This window comes from Panulirus ornatus, chromosome 3, assembly GCF_036320965.1.
Source record: "Panulirus ornatus isolate Po-2019 chromosome 3, ASM3632096v1, whole genome shotgun sequence".
In the NCBI taxonomy this organism is placed as follows: Eukaryota; Metazoa; Arthropoda; class Malacostraca; order Decapoda; family Palinuridae; genus Panulirus; species Panulirus ornatus.
In genome coordinates, this window is record NC_092226.1 from 66,926,986 (window position 1) to 66,949,387 (window position 22,402).

General features: G+C 40.7%; 1 protein-coding gene across 1 annotated transcript in view; it reads right to left on the bottom strand.

Moving 5' to 3' along the window:
- The window catches only part of PKD (serine/threonine-protein kinase D3), a 272,661-nt gene that overhangs the window by 108,363 nt on the left and 141,896 nt on the right, over positions 1-22,402 (bottom strand). The window contains exons 5-6 of the mRNA XM_071681853.1: positions 7,411-7,549; positions 6,610-6,741 (exon numbers count right to left, since the gene is read on the bottom strand). Coding sequence (XP_071537954.1) covers positions 6,610-6,741; positions 7,411-7,549 — 271 coding nt within the window. The remainder of the gene's footprint in view (positions 1-6,609; positions 6,742-7,410; positions 7,550-22,402) is intronic.

The following is a 22,402-nucleotide window of genomic DNA, read 5'->3' on the forward strand; positions in this document are numbered from 1 at the left end:
ATCCACTCCCAGATATCTAAAACACTTCACTTCCTCCAGTTTTTCTCCATTCAAACTCACCTCCCAATTGACTTGACCCTCACCCCTACTGTACCTAATAACCTTGCTCTTATTCACATTTACTCTTAACTTTCTTCTTTCACACACTTTACCAAACTCAGTCACCAGCTTCTGCAGTTTCTCACATGAATCAGCCACCAGCGCTGTATCATCAGCGAACAACAACTGACTCACTTCCCAAGCTCTCTCATCCCCAACAGACTTCATACTTGCCCCTCTTTCCAAAACTCTTGCATTCACCTCCCTAACAACCCCATCCATAAACAAATTAAACAACCATGGAGACATCACACACCCCTGCCGCAAACCTACATTCACTGAGAACCAGTCACTTTCCTCTCTTCCTACACGTACACATGCCTTACATCCTCGATAAAAACTTTTCACTGCTTCTAACAACTTGCCTCCCACACCATATATTCTTAATACCTTCCACAGAGCATCTCTATCAACTCTTATCATATGCCTTCTCCAGATCCATAAATGCTACATACAAATCCATTTGCTTTTCTAAGTATTTCTCGCATACATTCTTCAAAGCAAACACCTGATCCACACATCCTCTACCACTTCTGAAACCACACTGCTCTTCCCCAATCTGATGCTCTGTACATGCCTTCACCCTCTCAATCAATACCCTCCCATATAATTTACCAGGAATACTCAACAAACTTATACCTCTGTAATTTGAGCACTCACTCTTATCCCCTTTGCCTTTGTACAATGGCACTATGCACGCATTCCGCCAATCCTCAGGCACCTCACCATGAGTCATACATACATTAAATAACCTTACCAACCAGTCAACAATACAGTCACCCCCGCTATCAGCTGGCTATGTGTTCTGTTCGGAAACAACCGATAGACCCCGTTGCTCACCATTGTGAGACGAAGGGTATTCGAGTACTTAGTATTTCGAATAGTTGTTTCCTATTGTACAGTCCCTTAGCCTAGCTGTTAGCATGCCTGCCTCTTGCACAAGGGGTCCTAGGTTCGATCCTGGCTGTTGGAGCTTTGTATGTTCTATGAAGGTGCGCGTTCGTATACACTTTATTCGTATTCATATAACTCCGCGTTGTACAGTCAGGTTCGGTAAAACGCTATCAGCTGGCTATGTGTTCTGTTCGGAAACAACCGATAGACCCCGTTGCTCACCATTGTGAGACGAAGGGTATTCGAGTACTTAGTATTTCGAATAGTTGTTTCCTATTATACAGTCCCTTAGCCTAGCAGTTAGCATGCCTGCCTCTTGCACAAGGGGTCCCAGGTTCAATCCTGGCTGTTGGAGCTTTGTATGTTCTATGAAGGTGCGCGTTCATATACACTTTATTCGTATATATATGTGTGTATATATACACAGCAGCTGAATGAGTGTGTTAGTGGTTTTGATGCACGAGACCGGGTTATAGTGAAGGGTGATTTGAATGCAAAGGTGAGTAATGTGGCAGTTGAGGGAATAATTGGTATACATGGGGTGTTCAGTGTTGTAAATGGAAATGGTGAAGAGCTTGTAGATTTATGTGCTGAAAAAGGACTGATGATTGGGAATACCTGGTTTAAAAAGCGAGATATACATAAGTATACTTATGTAAGTAGGAGAGATGGCCAGAGAGCGTTATTGGATTACGTGTTAATTGACAGGCGTGCGAAAGAGAGACTTTTGGATGTTAATGTGCTGAGAGGTGCAACTGGAGGGATGTCTGATCATTATCTTGTGGAGGCTAAGGTGAAGATTTGTATGGGTTTTCAGAAAAGAAGAGTGAATGTTGGGGTGAAGAGGGTGGTGAGAGTAAGTGAGCTTGGGAAGGAGACCTGTGTGAGGAAGTACCAGGAGAGACTGAGTACAGAATGGAAAAAGGTGAGAACAATGGAAGTAAGGGGAGTGGGGCAGGAATGGGATGCATTTAGGGAATCAGTGATGGATTGCGCAAAAGATGCTTGTGGCATGAGAAGAGTGGGAGGTGGGTTGATTAGAAAGGGTAGTGAGTGGTGGGATGAAGAAGTAAGAGTATTAGTGAAAGAGAAGAGAGAGGCATTTGGACGATTTTTGCAGGGAAAAAATGCAATTGAGTGGGAGATGTATAAAAGAAAGAGACAGGAGGTCAAGAGAAAGGTGCAAGAGGTGAAAAAAAGGGCAAATGAGAGTTGGGGTGAGAGACTATCAGTAAATTTTAGGGAGAATAAAAAGATGTTCTGGAAGGAGGTAAATAAAGTGTGTAAGACAAGGGAGCAAATGGGAACTTCAGTGAAGGGCGCAAATGGGGAGGTGATAACAAGTAGTGATGATGTGAGAAGGAGATGGAGTGAGTATTTTGAAGGTTTGTTGAATGTGTTTGATGATAGAGTGGCAGATATAGGGTGTTTTGGTCGAGGTGGTGTGCAAAGTGAGAGGGTTAGGGAAAATGATTTGGTAAACACAGAAGAGGTAGTAAAAGCTTTGCGGAAGATGAAAGCCGGCAAGGCAGCAGGTTTGGATGGTATTGCAGTGGAATTTATTAAAAAAGGGGGTGACTGTATTGTTGACTGGTTGGTAAGGTTATTTAATGTATGTATGACTCATGGTGAGGTGCCTGAGGATTGGCGGAATGCGTGCATAGTGCCATTGTACAAAGGCAAAGGGGATAAGAGTGAGTGCTCAAATTACAGAGGTATAAGCTTGTTGAGTATTCCTGGTAAATTATATGGGAGGGTATTGATTGAGAGGGTGAAGGCATGTACAGAGCATCAGATTGGGGAAGAGCAGTGTGGTTTCAGAAGTGGTAGAGGATGTGTGGATCAGGTGTTTGCTTTGAAGAATGTATGTGAGAAATACTTAGAAAAGCAAATGGATTTGTATGTAGCATTTATGGATCTGGAGAAGGCATATGATAGAGTTGATAGAGATGCTCTGTGGAAGGTATTAAGAATATATGGTGTGGGAGGAAAGTTGTTAGAAGCAGTGAAAAGTTTTTATCGAGGATGTAAGGCATGTGTACGTGTAGGAAGAGAGGAAAGTGATTGGTTCTCAGTGAATGTAGGTTTGCGGCAGGGGTGTGTGATGTCTCCATGGTTGTTTAATTTGTTTATGGATGGGGTTGTTAGGGAGGTAAATGCAAGAGTTTTGGAGAGAGGGGCAAGTATGAAGTCTGTTGGGGATGAGAGAGCTTGGGAAGTGAGTCAGTTGTTGTTTGCTGATGATACAGCGCTGGTGGCTGATTCATGTGAGAAACTGCAGAAGCTGGTGACGCAAACGCGGGAGACAGCGGAAAAAAAAAAAAAAAAAAATATATATATATATATATATATATATATATATATATATATATATATATATATATAAAAAAAAATATATATATATATATATATATATATATATATATAGAGTGAATTGGAGCGATGTGGTATACAGGGGTTGACGTGCTGTCAGTGGAGTGAATCAAGGCATGTGAGGCGTCTGGGGTGGACCATGGAAAGCTGTGTAGGTATGTATACACGTGTGTGGACATGTGTATGTACATGTGTATGGGGGGGGGGGGGTTGGGCCATTTCTTTCGTCTGTTTCCTTGCGCTACCTCGCAGACGCGGGAGACAGCGACAAAGTATAAAAAAAAAAAAAAAAAAAAAAAAAAAAAAAAAAAAAAATATATATATATATACCTCGCAAACGCAGGAGACAGCGACAAAGTATAAAAAAAATATACATATATATATATATATATATATATATATATATATATATATATATATATATATATATACATAAAGGCAAGGTAATTAGGTACAGTAGGGTTGAGGGTCAAGTCAATTGGGAGGCAAGTTTGAATGGAGAAAAACTGGAGGAAGTAAAGTGTTTTAGATATCTGGGAGTGGATCTGGCACCGGATGGAACCATGGAAGCAGAAGTAGATCATAGGGTGGGGGAGGGGGTGAAAATCCTGGGAGCCTTGAAGAATGTGTGGAAGTCGAGAACATTATCTCGGAAAGCAAAAATGGGTAAGTTTGAAGGAATAGTGGTTCCAACAATGTTGTATGGTTGCGAGTCGTGGGCTATGGATAGAGTTGTGTGCAGAAGGATGGATGTGCTGGAAATGAGATGTGGACATATGTATATACATGTGTATGGGCCATTTCCTTCGTCTGTTTCCTTGTGCTACCTCGCAAACGCGGGAGACAGCGGCAAAAAAAATAAAATAAAAAAAAAATAAATAAAAAAAAAAAATAAAAAAAAATAAAGGCATAAATAAAGGCACACAGTATGAATAATGTACATGTGCATATATGTATATGTCTGTGTGTGTATATATATACTTACGTTGAGATGTATAGGTATGTATATTTGCGTGTGTGGATATGTATGTATGTACATGTGTATGTGGGCGGGTTGGGCCATTCTTTCATCTGTTTCCTTGCGCTACCTCACTAATGCGGGAGACAGCGACAAAGCAAAGTATATATATAGGGGATAGGGGAGAAAGAATACTTCCCATGTATTCCCTGCATGTCATAGAAGGCGACTAAAAGGGGAGGGAACAGGGGGCTGGAAATCCTCCCCTCTCATTTTTTTTTAATTTTCCAAAAGAAGGAACAGAGAAGGGGGCCAGGTGAGGATAATCCCTCAAAGGCCCAGTCCTCTGTTCTTAACGCTACCTTGCTAACGCGGGAAATGGCGAATAGTTTGTAAGAAAAGATATATAATCACACTTAAATACGTCTTAATTTATTTTTTGTTTACTTAAATAATGTAACTAAACTTTCCTATACATTTTCTTGGTGTTTTATTCACATTTTTGTGTGAAAATGCAATTGTGAAATCTTCCCTTATATCATTAAGACATTTGGTGAAATGCGGTCAAGTATCTGGTGACTCTTTTAAGTTGTGATTTCCAGTAAGATCACCAGCATCAAGCAGGGACAAGGTGCATGTAATGAGAACTTGGAAAGCTTGAAACATCAACTGATGTCAGCTGCCAATCTCTAACAGATCATCAACTTCTTTTGGCAACCAGTTAAGGGTTTCCCATGCACATCCTAGCTAATAATCTTAAATTCTTTGCAAATCTAGACAGACTAGCAATTAAAAGCATTTTTTTCAAACAGACAAAGAAAGGCCACATACATTCTCTAGTTGTCATATGTAATGCACCAAAAGCATAATACTCAAACATAATAAATATTGCTTTTTTATGATTCTGTTAGCAATGAAAAAATTACACTGCATGAATAAATAAGCCTTCATCTTGTGTTAAGGATTCAACCACCAACAACAATACAGAAATGTAGTAAAGTGCTGATGAGTATCAGAGAGTTGGCCATCATTGAGTGTTTTGGAATGACCTACAGTCACAATCTATATCGATTATTCTTCACTAGCTATGTATATCACATATTCTCTTTTCACATCAAGGCTCCTGAATTTCAACATAAATCAGATTTGGTAAAATCCACAGGAAATCATGAGAACATTTCAAGAAATAAAGTTATCTTTTCCAACTTTCCACAAAGTGCTGTATCTATTATCAGCTAGAATCATTCATCAAATATCTTTCTCTCAATCAGATAAGCCTGTGCTATATCACCTATTTTCTTGGTTCCAGCCATGTTAATTTCAGGAAAATCTGTTTTGACCTCAGAGTGTTGATTCTATTACTGCTGGTCTTGGCAGTATAACAGAAATTCGGTAACATTCAAACAGCAGTCAAAGTGTGAAAACAAGAGAACTGACTAGAATATCCTGACAGGAAGGAAATACTGAGTTCTAAAGGATGAGAGTACAGTTAGAAGGAGGGAATAACCAAAAGGATCATATCAAAATAAGCACCAGGAAACAAACATCTCTCTCTCTGGCCCTGGCTGAAGATTACGGGCTTGGGCAAAATGCTCCACCTCTCCTGGCCACTGCTCCCTATAGCCCACCAACACATTGCCCACTCAGCTTCACACGCCATTAACACAAATCAATGAAATCCAACCCACCTTTCTTTAAAATATTGTTTAAAAATCATTCAGGCATGATTAAAACCACATTCTGAGCCCATGCAAAATACAGGGAAGCTACACTAAAATGATGATACATGACTGGTGTGGCAAGTGTTTCTTAAACTTATCTGACAATCAATCTTATTTAATATCATGCAAAAATACATTAGGAAACTACCATCTCATAATATGTTTCGCTGAATCATTGGCTGAATCACTGTTCAAACATGCCTATAAAACTCCTGGATTGTTTCATCACCTCTTATATGCAATAGCTACAATATATCTACCTCAGTAAAGTAAAAAAAACATGACTTGCATTGTCATCAGGTTAGCTAAAGTTAGGACAGGTTATGTTCTGTTTTGTTGGTCCTTTCAAATAAGCAGACACACAAGTCTGCACTAAAAAATCATATGAGTATTATCAGTAATATGGCAGAACCTCCTAAACTATAGGTTTATCAATCATCTACATTTAAAGCCCTTTTACTTTGCAACTAGCTGTCACTTAACCCGTTACTGCTGAATTAACTTTATCTGCAATGAATGTACAAGAGCAAAAACATATGGTAAACAAAGAAAAAAAATACATACCTTCACACTTGAGTCCCTGTCTGACTAATCCCCAAAGCATTTCCCCACAAAAGTCGCAAAATGTGGGAGTCTTGTAGGAGTGAACATACAGCATGTGCGGCCGAATCTGCACTTCATCAGATGGGTTATGAGCTGGAAAAGTAATAGTAGTCAGACTGACGATTTAACAAAAATAAAAGAAAATCAAGCCTATATATACAAACACACACACACATACATGCACTTACTTGTACAAGTACTCTTCTTGGTGTATATATATATATATATATATAAATGCCTGATGAACAAGACTCCTACCTGAAATTTTTGCTGATGATGGCAAGAGCAAGAGAAAAGTAAAGATTGCTTACTGCTTTACCTTACACACTATAAGTTGGTTGAAAATGGGTCAGTGAAATTCCATTAAATACATCGTAAAAAGGAAACACAATGAAAGAAAACCTTGGTGCAACAGTGCCATACCTGTCAACAGAGCTCCAAATAGAAAAAATTGCTAAAGAGACAATCTTTCTGCTAGCAAACATTAGAATCACATTCAAGTAAATAGATAAGGAAATGCTAAGCAAATCTTTCAAAACATGTACTTGATCAAATCTAGAATACAATTCTCAAAATGGCAGACATGATGGTTAGTCACCATGCTGAGCAACATTACCTTAGCTATCCCATCAGGGATGACAGGCACAACCTCAAGTGCATCACATGAAGCATAATCCTAGCTAACCCCGGTGGTGGAAGGCAATCACTACCTTCATTAATAAGAGTTGGGACTAGGTATGAACAAGGATAACAAGCACTAACCTGACATGACGATCTCCACCAGAGTGTCCTGAGTAACTTCGGAAGCTGCGTTGATGATCTGAAGGATGTTTGGTGAGTCGTAGTCGTGTCGGAAAAGAATGAGTCGCTCGTTTAACTTGCTAAGGCTGTGATCTGGGAACTGTAAAACAACAAAACATTAGCAATCACAATACATTTTTCTATGCTCTCCACATTATTGTCTAAAGATATCCTCCTCCCATCAAGTACACAAAACACAAACATATACACACACATAATGTTCGTATGTTCATACACATAATTCCCAGCCAATCATTGGAACACCACATAATGTTGTCAGGAAAATCATCTACAGATATAGGTTAAAAGAGCTGCAGTGGTATATAGCACAGCTAAAACAATCATTGTAAGGTAAACAGAGGGTTGGCATATGGGACTTTTAACCAAGTTAACTTAAAGTCAAAATACCACGTTAACTAAGAGTCAAAACACAGGGCAACATTATCAATGGATCACAGTATCAAACTTTGTTATTCACAAGTGAAAATATATGTAACCCAAGGATCAAAGCAAACAAAAAATGATCCATGGACCAGAGCAAACGCCATACTTTCCACAGAAAAAACATGTGATCATATTATCCACTTTCTAAACATCTAACCACATTGTCCATTTACCAGGAATACATTATCCATTCCTCATGTATACCTCAGTCAAGAGTAAAAATGAGACACATTATACAGCACTAGCCTGTTTCATGGGAGATATTGGAGGCTTCATGGAAAGCATCCATTCTTAATTTGTAACATCTTAAAACTTGTATCACTATCACTTACACGACTCCCAGTTTACATAATGACAGTGAGCTTTACTAAGTTCTTTCACATAACACAATATATAAATGTTGTCCTTATCTGTAACTACATGTGAAAATCTATTAATTTTTCATTCAGAATATAATTAGTTATAATTTGTACATTTTCTTACAAGAGTTCCTCATTACCTAAATTTTAATAACCAATGATTCTCTTATAAGTGCCAAAGAAATTCAAAGCTTTGTTACTAGAATAGAATAAAAAAGATTCTGATGATCAGAAATTTAGCCAAAGGAAAATATCCCCCAAATCCCAGATGTACACTATTTTACCATGCTCAAAGCATAAAAGACTATGGCACATCTGCAGCATACTTCATAATCACATATCAATGCATAAGCACTAAAACATCATACTGGTGATGACAGTTCACTTCTAATATCAATTCCATCTTGAGATACTGTTCCATGGGCAAAGTTAGCTTACTGAACTATCCTAAGGGACAGATAATTACTTTCTGGATCATCATCTTTGTCTAACAGAAAAACTTGAGTAAATTAATGCTAAAACTAAGCCAATATTCTAACCAATCTATCAACATAAAATTCTAGTTTACTGCCCTAGCTGACCAAACACACTAATTACCTTAAACTTCAATGTCACTTATAAATCAATTTTAACCCTGTAATCAAATACATATCAATTAACATCACCTGTGACGAATAACTCCCATACTAACTGGCTACTAATATTTCAGGGTTCAATCAACCACTGCCTTGATTACTGGGGGCTAGCATTCATCTACTAATTATTTTCAACAATATTCATTTAAAGTACTTAATCTCTGCCACCCAATACACTGACCATGTACTGATGATTACGTAGGCAGTGTCAATGGTTGTGATACTTTTGCACAAAGGGAGGGAGGTTATACATGAACATGGTTCCTTCAGTGGTGCACATCATTACTACTATTGCAGTTGTGCTGGGTTTTGGTAAGCAATCTGGCACACACAGCTAATCTGATGCACCTGGCCCGGGATCATTGAAACAAATGTCAAAGGTTGAATCCCTATGGCACCCATCCCATCTCATGCTTCCCATTGCACACTACATGATGGCCTGTGCATCATCTTTAATACAAATCAATTCAGTGAAATAAAGAGTAATGAGGATTGCATCAACTTACAATGGATCTAACCAAATTAAAAAGTTTTCTGAAACAACAATGCTGAAGTTCAACATGAGCAAATGCAACATAATGAGGATGGGACACAGTGGGTCGTTCTTCCTCCACCTTTCAATAAACAAAAGTGGAAACAAAAGCCTTCTAACTCATTCATTCTCATAACATCATCTCTTTTCAACCATCCCTTTCTGTACATCGAGATGTTGCTGCTCTCTCTCTTTGTTCTACAGGCAATATTTAAGTCACTGTTCTCATGAGCTCTCTGCATGTGTTACTTTTTCCAAGGCTTGGACTCAAGACATACAATTGGCTGCTGCTTCCCAAAGTTTCTTCATGGAGACCATCCACTCAGGGATTAACCAATATAAAATTTCATTCTTTTCTTAAACAACGGCGAAATTCTCTTTCTGTTTCCTCTTTTCCTCTTCCTATAACCTTTCCACCTTTATGAGTGTGGTCTACAAAAGCTGTGGAGCCCTGATTAGAGTTATGTCCACATTCTTTTACTCTTACTTTATTCTTTTATCCAAGATGTCTTTTGACTGAAGCATGTTTTGCCCATGTCAAGCTGGTTGTTATAATAAAAAATTGAAAGAGGACCTCGATATGAATATTGTCTATAAGGATATCTGCTGCAGGAATCTAGGTTGCCAGAGCCCAATCTTACGAAAACTGTAAAGGAAACACCGTTTGCCAGCAAATATTATGACTGCATTCAAGTACTTGGTTAAGGAAAATATTTTGTAAACTATTCACATTCTATATCAGACTAAACCCAGAACATTCTTATCAAATTCAGTCATCACACTTTCAATGCCACAAAGAATTAATAGAAAAGGTGAATGGGAAATCAAAAGAGATGATACCAAAATTAACAGAGGTATGTTAAAGTGAGAGGTTAAAGGCCAAAAATTTGTCTACCATGAAAGAGAAAAGTAAAGGATGACTTGGTCACAAACTATAATCTTGTCTGATGTAATCAATAGAGAACCAATCTTAAGGAGATGCAAAGATGACTATCATCTAGAACCCATAACTTGAAAAATAAGGAAACAATAGAAAATATCCAAAGTACTTTTACAGTATACAAATAGTGGATGAAAGGAATAAAGTGAATAATGAAATTATGAATGATACATCATACAGAAGTTGAAAATGTATGACAGAGAAAGTTCAAAAGATGGGTCCTACAAGTTTAAGACTCCCTCCCTGTAATGTACAAACAGGTAATTATGCATCAATCGAAACACGTTCATATGTATGTACACTACCACCATATGCATACTTGGATGCATGCTACATGACAAATGCACACCACCAGAGGCAAATAAATAACGTGTGATCATGGAACTATGATGCATGTACACCATAACTAACATGAAATACAAGGGAACATGCTCACTTGCACCAACATTTCCACATCACAACATCAGAAAACTTGTTCATTGAAAGGGCTGACCACGAGGTTGTATGTAGTGCCATCCATTCTATACTTGCCTTGTATGTTTAAGTATGAATGAACTTCTGTTATTCTAACGTTTTGTTTTATCTGTGCAGAGCTTTTATATAACATTTGTGTTGTTTGTATTTGTATGTATCTAATTACCTGTACTTTCCTTTATTGTTTTACAGTTCAAGATTTTAATCATGGATCATAAGGTATATTGTTTATATTCTTAAAGTATGCATTTTTGTGGTCAATAAATTATCTATCTATCTATCTATCTATGCCACCAGAAACATTTACAATCATTCAATGCTTGCACCCTCATCACTAATTTACACACATAACAACACAAAAATGGACATATGCTGTGGAAGACAACACATCTTTTTAAATTGATCATTACTGTTCTTACAGATGGACGCTTCAGCTCTCACCGAGCAAGTTGCCCCACATGAGCTGCTCAGGTACACAGGAGAAACAAGACCAATTTCCTCTTAAATACAACCAATGACTTCATAACAGTATTTGTAATGTTCACAACCAGGAAAATTCATTTTTCCATCACAAAAACAGGTTGGGTTATCTCCATAGGCTACAGTATTACTTTCAACAAAGCAACTTAAATAGATACTGTGTCTATTATTCCAGTAAGTTGTTCTTGTGTAGGTTTAAGATTAGTTTATTGAGAACCTTATGTTATCTCTTAAGTCTAAACATTCTGTACTGTGCAATACTTTTCCAAGTAGTTAAGTTGTTTGACTGGTGTACAATATATTACCTTCATGTTTTTTTTAAAATAACAGGTAGCAAAGGGTACACAGCCACCGACCAAGGAGGTACGTTACCTGTACTACCTGCCTAGGTATTAGGAGAGTTAGTACCTATGGGTATTAGGAGAGTTAGTAACACATGCATAGTGAACCAGCACTTCAGTGGCTGTCAAGCTGAACCCTTATGACCCAGGTAGCTGTCTTTTCTTTCTGCCTTACCCACATGTAGATTGCTGGTTTCCTGTCCACAAACATACAATCTCTCCCTGTTACCTATAACATTTAACAGTACTTATCCCACACAACTCATTCTTTGAAATTCTAGATTTTCCAGTGGTGAGCACTATGCGCTAGCCCTGCCTTTATGCTGAATGATAGGAGCAATGAAAATAAGTAGTAGGCAGGAGCATTAGGTAAAAACATTAGACAGGACCACTAGGAAGGCACATTAGGTGGGAGCAGTTAGAGGGAATTTAGGGTAGGAACCTCAGGAAACACTGAACTAGAGATGCTCTTTGCCAGTGGCCTGTTAGTGTGAAGCACTAAAGGCTAAGAAGTGGCAGTGGAGTTTACCAATTATGGAGACTCTTTTTCAGTGGCCATCCCCTTGAGGGAGTTCCTCGAGGGAACAGGTGTCAGAATTATAAACTTTACAAGATGATCTAATTACTCAGTACCATCAAAGTGCAATTACATGTGGTTGCATCATCTAGTCTACCATTTTCCTTAGTGACAAGAGAGAGGCCTTGCTATTCTCATTGAAAGCAAATTCTTCAAACATACCTTTTTCAGGTTATGGGCAGCTGTAACTACATTTTCAGGTCAGTCTGAGAAGAACCCTTCACCTTTTCCAAGGTGAAATAATTGAAATTTCTCTTCGTTACACATTTCCATTTGCCAAATGAAATGCAAAGTTTTTGCCTTTCTGTTAATTCTCAATGTCTTCTATCAGTTTTGTTGTGCTATCCTAGCAGCTCAGTCTTGGCCAACAAACATTGTTGATCCTCTAACAAGTCAAGCTATTTGTGGCCACATCTTGCAGGCTTACAAGAACACTGGAGACCAGCTGATAAGGTGAACTCTGTTCTTACTTTTCACAACTGGCTGGCCTTAACTGTTTCTGGCATTAACAGGTATGTACAGTGTAGAGTGCAGTACACTTGGCTACTAAATGCTACACTCTTAATCTCTTGAACAAGATGGCATAACCCTTGAGTATGACAGCCTGGCCTTTGACATGATCCTATAGGTCATGTCAGAATTCTGTCTGACATACCCAAAGGTTGCATTATCATGCTCAAAAAATTAATGTAAATATTGTAGAACTCTTATTTTGCAGCATCATTCGATAATCAATTTCATCTAGCAAATATTATTTCCTGCCAAGTGGGAAGTAAGCCTTACAACATTTTCTACATTTATATCTATGAATCATATGTTCCGACTCAGAAATTTTGCCTTCATTAGAAAATGAAGTTAAGAGTAAAATAATGATCTTGTCTGAAGAGGATTAGTGCTTTGAATAATATGATAATCAATTCTACCTCTCCTTTTTTGGAAGTTGACAGAACCCAGCCCATTTTCCTAGCAGAGATGGTGGTTGCTTTGTTGTGCTCATGGTAAGAAAATGAAAGAACAACAAAGGTGATAGTCTAGATCCCTGAAAAACTGCAGTGTTAAGGACACAAATTCTTCTAATCTAGCTTACAATATTACAACCTAGGCTGTAACAGCCAGGAAGTTATAGATCCACTTTTCCACCTTACCAATGATTCCAATTTTTTTCACTTAGAGACTTATATTTTTAATCATCACACTTATTACATGCTTCTTGCACAGACTGCTTATAATGTTTACATTTTATTGGTATTCTAGTGTTTCTAAGGCTTTAGTATACCAACAGCAGTTGGTAACCGACACAGCATCCCTGTTCAGAGGCTCTGTTGGCTTCACTTGCGTAAACTGTTTGGGTCTATGAAGATGAGCTACCCCTGCTAGAGTAAACTGATTATTTCCATGGTTATTCTGTTTACAAATTAGGACTCAAAACATCATGATGTAAAGTTAGCACAACCAGTTTGTAGTTTTATGGAACTGTTATATTTCTCCAATAGTAAGTGGAGAAGTGTCAATTTTTTTTATACTGTAGTATGCAAAAGCATACACCATTCATGATAATCTCAGATGAAAGGTAACATAATTGGTAAGAGGGGGAACAATGCAGAAAGAACTGGGCTTTTATGGTATTTGTAGATCCAACTCTTAAAGTGGAAAGGTTACAGGAAAAAAGGAAAAACCAAAGATGGAATAGAATTTTACAGTTTAACTGTGTGAGGAAGAAACGAAATGTCTCTAGGATAAAAACCAAGGTTCCTTTCTCCTTAACAAAATGCTTAGTGCCTGATCCAGTGAAGTTTTTATATATCTTTACAAAGGGTCCCAAAAGGCTGGTCCTGGAGCACAATAGAGGGGCCTTCTGTCAATGGCCCTTTCCAAGTTAGACAGTGTACTGTAGTGGAGATACCAGATATGCATACTATGGCATGTGTTACTTTTATTTTTCCCCCCCACTCACGGACAAAAGTCCACATCAAGGCCAGGCCTTAATTGAAATACGAAGATAATTGTGAAAGGGGAAAAGAAAAGACAAGGGACTGTATCTACAAGTTCCAATGCTCCAAGGCCTAGGGAAAGAAACTGTAATCAACACAGCCTACCCGTGAGTTGCTGAAAGAGACACAGTAATCATGTGACAAGGCAGCTTGGTGAGTATCACATAGTCTGGCTAGTGGTGGGGGCACAAAAGCAACCAACTCCTAGGAGCAGAAACCAATGTAATGCCTACAAAAGAGGGAGAGTGAACAAATATTGCAGCACAGGGCAAGAGGGTCAAGTCTGGAAGTTAGCCTGGAACAGTTTATAAGTCAGACCGTTTTCGACTCAACTCTGTCAAGTATGGATGCAGAGCTAGAACCACCCCAGAGATGTGAAAGCAGTACTCCATACAAGAACAAATCAATACTTTGTATAAACAGAGCAAGTGTTCTGAAAAAGAAAAAAAAATGTCAACATCTTTTCTCAGAGGCAGATTTAGCTATTTCCATAATGTGGGGTTTCCAAGAGAGAGAATGGATGTTATAGTTACACAAAGAATGTTCATTAACCAAGAGCGGAATTACAGAACCATCAAAAGGAAGACGAGCTGTGTGGAGTTTTTGATAGACAGATGGGTAAAAACTGGGTCTTAGAGGCATTAAGTCTAACTAGGTTTTGTCTAACCTACTAAGATATCCAAGTCTGAGTTTATTGAGGAAGCTGTGTCAAGATGAGATGCAGACTGAGAGAATAGGGAGAAGTGAAGGATGCGGATGAATGCAGTAAGAGTCGTCGGCGTATGAGTGCATTTGATTATTTGTTGAGGGAAAATCACTGAACAAAAGGAGAAAAAGTGTAAAGAACAGGACAGAGCCTTCAAGGACACTGCTGTTGATAGAGAAAGGAGGGTAGGCTGGTCCATCAATAACCAAAGAAATATTGGAAGCTAGATATGAGGGAGCAAAGTGAGGGAGGGAAGCCAAAAGAGGGGGAGCTTAGAGATGAGACCCTGATGTTACACCCCGTCAAAAGATTTGGATATGTCAAGGACAACTAGATATGACCCCCCAGAATCTCTCAGGGATGATGACCAGACATGAATAAGACAGGAAAGAATATCACCAATGGATCTTGTCTTACAAAAGCCATAGTGGTAACCAGAAATAACACTGAGTTTTGAGGTGTCTAAGGATACAGGAGATGAGGAGGGATTCAGAGACTTGAAATGGTAGAGACAGCAGGTATGAACAAAAGACATGAAAAAATAATACAGATGTGTACAAACAGCACAAACACAAATAAAAACGAGGTAAAGAGAGCATGAACAAATGAAAAAAATACAAAGAAACAAAAGGAACATAGCATGAACTACAGCTACTGACAAAAATTGCTGTACAGACAGCATGAACATAACTCACAAATGAACAAAAAAAAGTTATGCTGGTATCGTTGCTGAGTAGTCTGTCTTGCAGTTATCTGGGTAAGAAAGCAGTATCCAGCTCAGAGAGGAAGCACTACAGAGGCAGCCAGGCAACTGGCAGTAAAGTGCTGTTAAGGCAACAGCAGTTCCAGCACTGTGTCCTCTTGGTGAGTATTTTAAATATACTATGGACTGTTCACTAGGAAGAACTAATAAAAAACGGACTCTTCTGTGACAGGAATCTAAAAGGAAACCAGACCAGCCAGGAAGGGGCGGTTTCATAAGCTCTAGGGGTCGCGGCTTCCAACAGCCTGAGAGGATGAGCAACACAACAGCCTGACCGAACAGTGGGGGGGTGGATGACCTCCAAAACCATCGTAAGGTATACAGGAAGCAGCATTGCTACCTCCTGCTCCAGCAAGGTAGGGCCAGGAAAGCAGACAAAAAAGGCCACATTCGTTCACGCTTAGTCTCCAGCTGTGATGTGTACTACACCGAAACCACAATTCCCTATCAACATCCAGGCCCCAAAGACCTTTCCTTGGTTTACCCCAAACGTTTTACATGCTCTTTTATACTTTTCTTTTAATTTTCCAAAAGAAGGAACAGAGAAAGGGGCCAAGTGAGGATATTCTCTCAAAGGCTCAGTCCTCTGCTCTTAACGCTACTTGTTACCGCGGGAATGGCGAATATGAAAAAAAGCAAAATAGATAAAAATAATATATATATATATATATATATATATATATATATATATATATATATATATATATATATATATATATAGTCCCACACTAAATAGTCAGGGAAGACCTCCAATACCAGTGTAAGCAGCTTAATATAAGATCCATATTGAGTTGCAGGGGAAAAGGACCTCCAGAACTATCAAAATATACATACGTAAACATCAGAAGGTATACATAAGTAAACCTTAGTAAGCTAAAGTAAACCGTTACGAGGTACGGGGAGAAAAAGCAAATTGAACTATCAAAAAGTACACATACGTTAAACTGAACCATCAGCGCCGTACGGTACACAAAACAGAACGAAAGTTAAGATGTCTGTAAAGTAAATTAAATATAGCGTGCAATCGCGGTTACCTCCGATTTTCGTCGTTAACACCTCGACAATCAAGGTTTTACTGAAACATACCCCTCCCACCCAAAAATAACAAAAACAAAAGAAATACTGAGATCTAATCATATTAAGTCATGGATGCTTTTAATAACAAAAGTTAGCTACAGTAAGTATATCAAGACCCATCTGTATACACTGAGTGTATGCACCGCCTGTAGTTATACACACGAATAATGCCTAGCATGGCATGAGCTGCAGGGAATCGGTGTGGAAAAGACTTGGTATTCAACGTTGCCGCCAGAGCCAACCAAACCTTTGGAGAATAGCAATGGAGATCAACTGTCTGCTGGCATACATGAGAACTGCATTCAAGTTCACGGATAAAGAAATTCTATGCAAGTTGTTGACATCATTCTTTCGGGCCAAAACCTGAGTATGCTTCTCAAAATTCTTCACCGTACTTAAGCAAACGATCTGACAGAGGTAAAAAAATAAAAAAAAAAGATAACTGAATTAACTGAATTAGGAAGCTACAGCAAGAGGTTAGATGATATTAATTTGTACACAACAGAAAAAAGAGAAGTGGAAAGGGAAACCTGATCACAAACATTACGTTTCTATATCAGTCTTGGTAAAATCGACAAAGACCAGTTCTTCGTAAGGTTCAGCGACAGAACACCCAGAGGGCGTAAAATGAAACCAAGGCTCGAAACTTAAGGGATCTCGCGCGCAAGGAAGTACATTAATAGCAGAAGGTAACGGATGACTGAAATAAACAGTGTGGGGACTGCAAGTGTCGACAGCATACAGAAGATTTTCAAGGCCAGTCATAAATCTCTGTAAAGAAGACATATAAAACACTATTCCTACAACATGGTGATACGACCCTTGAACACGACGGTTCGACCATTGGCTATGATGGGCTGGGCTCTGACCTGGGCCCATAAGGCTCAGGTCAAGGGGCTAAGCCATTCATAACCAACGGTTATAACGCTGCGCCGAAGGGGTCGTACCGTCGTGCTCGAGGAGTCGTGCTTCAAGGTCACAGGATTGAGTTCAAGAGCTTAGCTTTAAACCTTCACGTGCCTGGTGCAGCTGCAGTACAAGCCTGGGACCCAAGCTTCTTATTACATGCAAATAATTGCCTTCACTGCCTTAACCCCCCTCCCCCACTCCTGACATTCTCCACACAAGCCAGTGGCCTCAACCAATCTGAGAAGCTCCACATGATCGAGCGACCTCAACCACTCACATACTCCACATGAACCAGCGATTTCTTCCACTCTAGACATACTCCACATGAGCCAGCCATCTCTTCCACACTGACATACTCCACATGAGTCAGCGATCTCTTCCACACTGGCATATTCCACATGAGTCAGCGATCTCTTCCACACTGACATACTCCACATGAGTCAGCGATCTCTTCGACACTGACATACTCCACATGAGTCAGCGATCTCTTCCACACTGACATACTCCACATGAGTCAGCGATCTCTTCCACACTGGCATACTCCACATGAGTCAGCGATCTCTTCCACACTGACATACTCCACATGAGTCAGCGATCCCTTCCACACCGAAATGCTCCACATAAAACTGCGATCTCTTTTACTCTTGATATGCTCCACATGCCAAATTCACCAGCCTGAGCAAAATCTACGTAAAACCTAAGGTAAATATAACCATATAAGTATATATCCACTCACAGAACCAACCCTAAGTCAATCAACCCGATGGCCAGGTCATCACGCCCAGGTTATCATGCCCAAGTAATGTCCCGTCATGATCTAGGATCGTCCCAACGTGATCAAGGATCATCCCGTCGTGTTCAACAATGGCCCCGTCGTGCTCGAGGATTGTTCCGTAGTTCTGCGAGCTTAGACGATACAGGCAAGTGAATGCCCTAATCAAGGCCAACTCGTTCACGTTATATATATATATATATATATATATATATATATATATATATATATATATATATATATATACCAGGTACCTAATTTTACTCGTCCAAGCCTATAGGGAGAACGGACAGCTGGGTTGACCGTGTTAAGACTGTCGCAAACCAGGACTCGAAACTATGCTCGAACACAGTCCAATTTTGCTCAAGGTTCTTCGTCCCGTCGTACTCAGGGATCGTCCTCGCGACCTTCTTAAGGGTCGTACTATCTTGTTTAGGAATCGTGCCAACCTGCTCCCGGGGGTCAACAAGACTGTCCCAACTTAACTGTACTAGAGAGACACGTGCTGGCTACATATGAGGAAGTGGGCTGAGCCGCTGTTATCAAGGTCAGACTTCTCGTGTCAACCTTGAAGGCTGGCCCGCACGCCACCGGAGAGGTCCTGTGATTGACGACGAGTTTCTGGTTACTGCTCGGCCCCTCACCCTCTGGCACCCGCCTGGATGCACGGGTGAGTTCCCGGGTGTCCACGTGAATAACGGGCCGGAGCCAGCTGTGTGTGTTGTTTCTAGGTGCCCACATCAACGACGGGAGCCCAGTGTGTTTCTGGGTGCTCATGTCATCAAGACAGGGGGGATGCTGGTGAGTTTCCGGGTGATCCAGTCAATAACAGGGAAGCCAGCTGAGTTCGTAGGTCCCCACGTCAATTTTTTTTTGGGGGGGACCAGGTGTGCTTCTTGGTCCCCACGTCAATAATGGGGGAGCCAGGTGTGCTTCTTGGTCCCCACGTCAATAATGGGAGAGCCAGGTGTGCTTCTTGGTCCCCACGTCAATAATGGGGGAGCCAGGTGTGCTTCTTGGTCCCCACGTCAATAATGGGGGAGCCAGGTGAGCTTCTTGGTCCCATGTCAATAATGGGGGAGCCAGGTGTGCTTCTTGGTCCCCACGTCAATAATGGGGGAGCCAGGTGTGCTTCTTGGTCCCCACGTCAATAATGGGGGAGCCAGGTGTGCTTGTTGGTCCCCACGTCAATAACGGGGGAGCCAGGTGTGCTTCTTGGTCCCCACGTCAATAATGGGGGAGCCAGGTGTGCTTGTTGGTCCCCACGTCAATAATGGGGGAGCCAGGTGTGCTTGTTGGTCCCCACGTCAATAACGGGGGAGCCAGGTGTGCTTCTTGGTCCCCACGTCAATAATGGGGGAGCCAGGTGTGCTTCTTGGTCCCCACGTCAATAATGGGGGAGCCAGGTGTGCTTGTTGGTCCCCACGTCAATAACGGGGGAGCCAGGTGTGCTTCTTGGTCCCCACGTCAATAATGGGGGAGCCAGGTGTGCTTCTTGGTCCCCACGTCAATAATGGGGGAGCCAGGTGTGCTTCTTGGTCCCCACGTCAATAATGGGGGAGCCAGGTGTGCTTCTTGGTCCCCATGTCAATGATGGGGAAAGCTGAGTGTACTCTTGGGTGCTCATGTTAACAGAGGGGGGAGGGTGGTGAGCCATGCACCACATCTACTGCAGCAGCTAACTAATGCTAATTACTATGGACAGTCCCCATCGGGCTCCTACCGTAATTAAAACATTTATTGTAATTACAACAAATAATCACTGTTATGACAACAAATATTTGCTGTGATGACAATAAATTTCACCCGTAATTACGCCAAAAATATTTGTCCATGGAGATAAATACGCATTCGGGCACAAGAACACACCATTACGGCTACCAATTTATTCTCTGGGAATAATAATAATAATAATAATAATAATAATAATAATATAATTATCGTTATTTCTATTACTATTATCATTATCACTATTCAACGGCGGAACATTGTTCCTGCTCAAGACCAGTGGCCGGCCACAAACCATAATGCTCCCACCCGCCTCAGTGTACGTCGCCCCGCCCCGCAGCCTAGCAGCAGAGCAGGGTAGCCCAGACCTGCGTGTCCTGGTAATCAAGTGTAGTCAGGTAATATCACAGACGTCTTACTTCCTGTAAAAAAAAAGAAGAAAAATCCTTTTTGCGTAGAAATACCGTCTCCGAGCGACAGTCTCTATTGATTACCAACTTAGAGCACGACGGTAAGATCTCTGAACACGACGGTACGATCTCTGAACACGACGGTACACGACTTTTCAATACGATGGTTCGGCCTCTGACCTGACCTGTAAAAGGAGAAGACCGAAAGGTCAAGCCAAAGGGTCAATCGTACCGTGGCGCTCACGGGGTTACGGAATGGCGTTAGACTTGCAGAATGCATGCAATTTTCACGGTGAATTCTGCACGCCGGAAAGTTCACACGTGTAGACTAGATCTATTCACACGCACGGAAGCACCCCCACTGACGAGTCTGCTCTACGCACGTCTCCAAGCAAGCACCTGTGCTTCCATTGCGCTTCCTCTGCGTTACAAAGACACGCCCGCTTTGAGCGAGACGACATGACAGACACTAAGACCAGCAAATGCATGCGTGGCTGGCCTTGACTTTGGGGGATCCTCTCTATCACTACGTACAGCTCAGGCGTGCGTCCAAGTAGTTGAGTTTTGGGGGTCGCTCGTCGTCGACGAAGCAGCTAGGAGGCCATAGCCCGCAGGCCCACGTGACCCACCACCACGCTCCGGCTAATCTGGCACACTTTGGAAATATTTATTTAACACGCTGTATACCCCGTTTTGTGTTGCTGATGCCTGCAGGCAGCGCTCAACACGCTTGGGACCCTGACGTTCGAGATCTTTCCACCAGAGCTTATCGCGTTTTATACTCCATTGCTAATATTTCAAAGAGCCTTCCATGCTCAAACGAACCTGTTTCTTAAGAGTGTAGACTGGGAGCCATGGCTTCCAGGAGTTTTTTCAAGTGTAAAGTATGATATACTTTCAACTGCGTTCCAGTGATTTCAGTATTTCTCTGTTTTTTTACTTCGTCAATGAGAGGTTTGAAATCTCACTCTACACTTTCTGCTGCAATACCGCCTGCAGCAGTATTCTAACCGTATCTGCACATTGAAAATTGTTATAACTGGTTGTTCCTTTGCTGTCTTAAAGGCCTACCAGCCTTTTAAGACAGCATCTTTCAGGTAGAGGCAACTGCAGTCTTGTTTTGCTCCCTGATGGTTGATTGATTTGACTGTGGACTCTGTGTAGATCGCCAGAATCTTTCGGTTATTCAACGCTTTTTAACATGAAAAAGATATCTAAAAACAAAACTAAATAGAACTTTTTTTTTAACTTCCTTTAAAAAGTAACAAAATTTAAGAATCTTTATATAAAAATCATATATTCCAACTCCCTTTAAAAATTCATCAGTCTATCTAAATTAGATTATTGTCTCAAATTTTCTCCAATTCCTTTGATCGTTATCATACGATTCATACATAATTCAGACTCCTGCTATGTCGTGGGCTGATGACAGCAGCACACTCAGGGTTGCACGTCTCAGGTAAGTTACAGTGGTAACCAGGACCACCTTACACACCCTCCCCATATTATGACTGCTGGTCCTTCTGTCTCATCGAAAAGGGATTACCTGGCTAGTCCTGCCACCTCCTTACAAGCGCCAAACATCTACGTAAATCTCACTTAGGTTCTTTACGTAAGTTCACTTGCTATCTCTTGTCTGCACAATCGTCTTTACATGAAATCATGATAAGAGTCTAGTAACCTTATGGCCCCGAGTCCCCGGCATCATGGGGTGCTAAGAATCTCAGGTTCCCCGCCTGACTCTCCTACCAATGAGAGGGAGAGCTCAGACTGTATTAGTACGGGCGCTCCCACGACTTTTCCCCCCCCACCTAA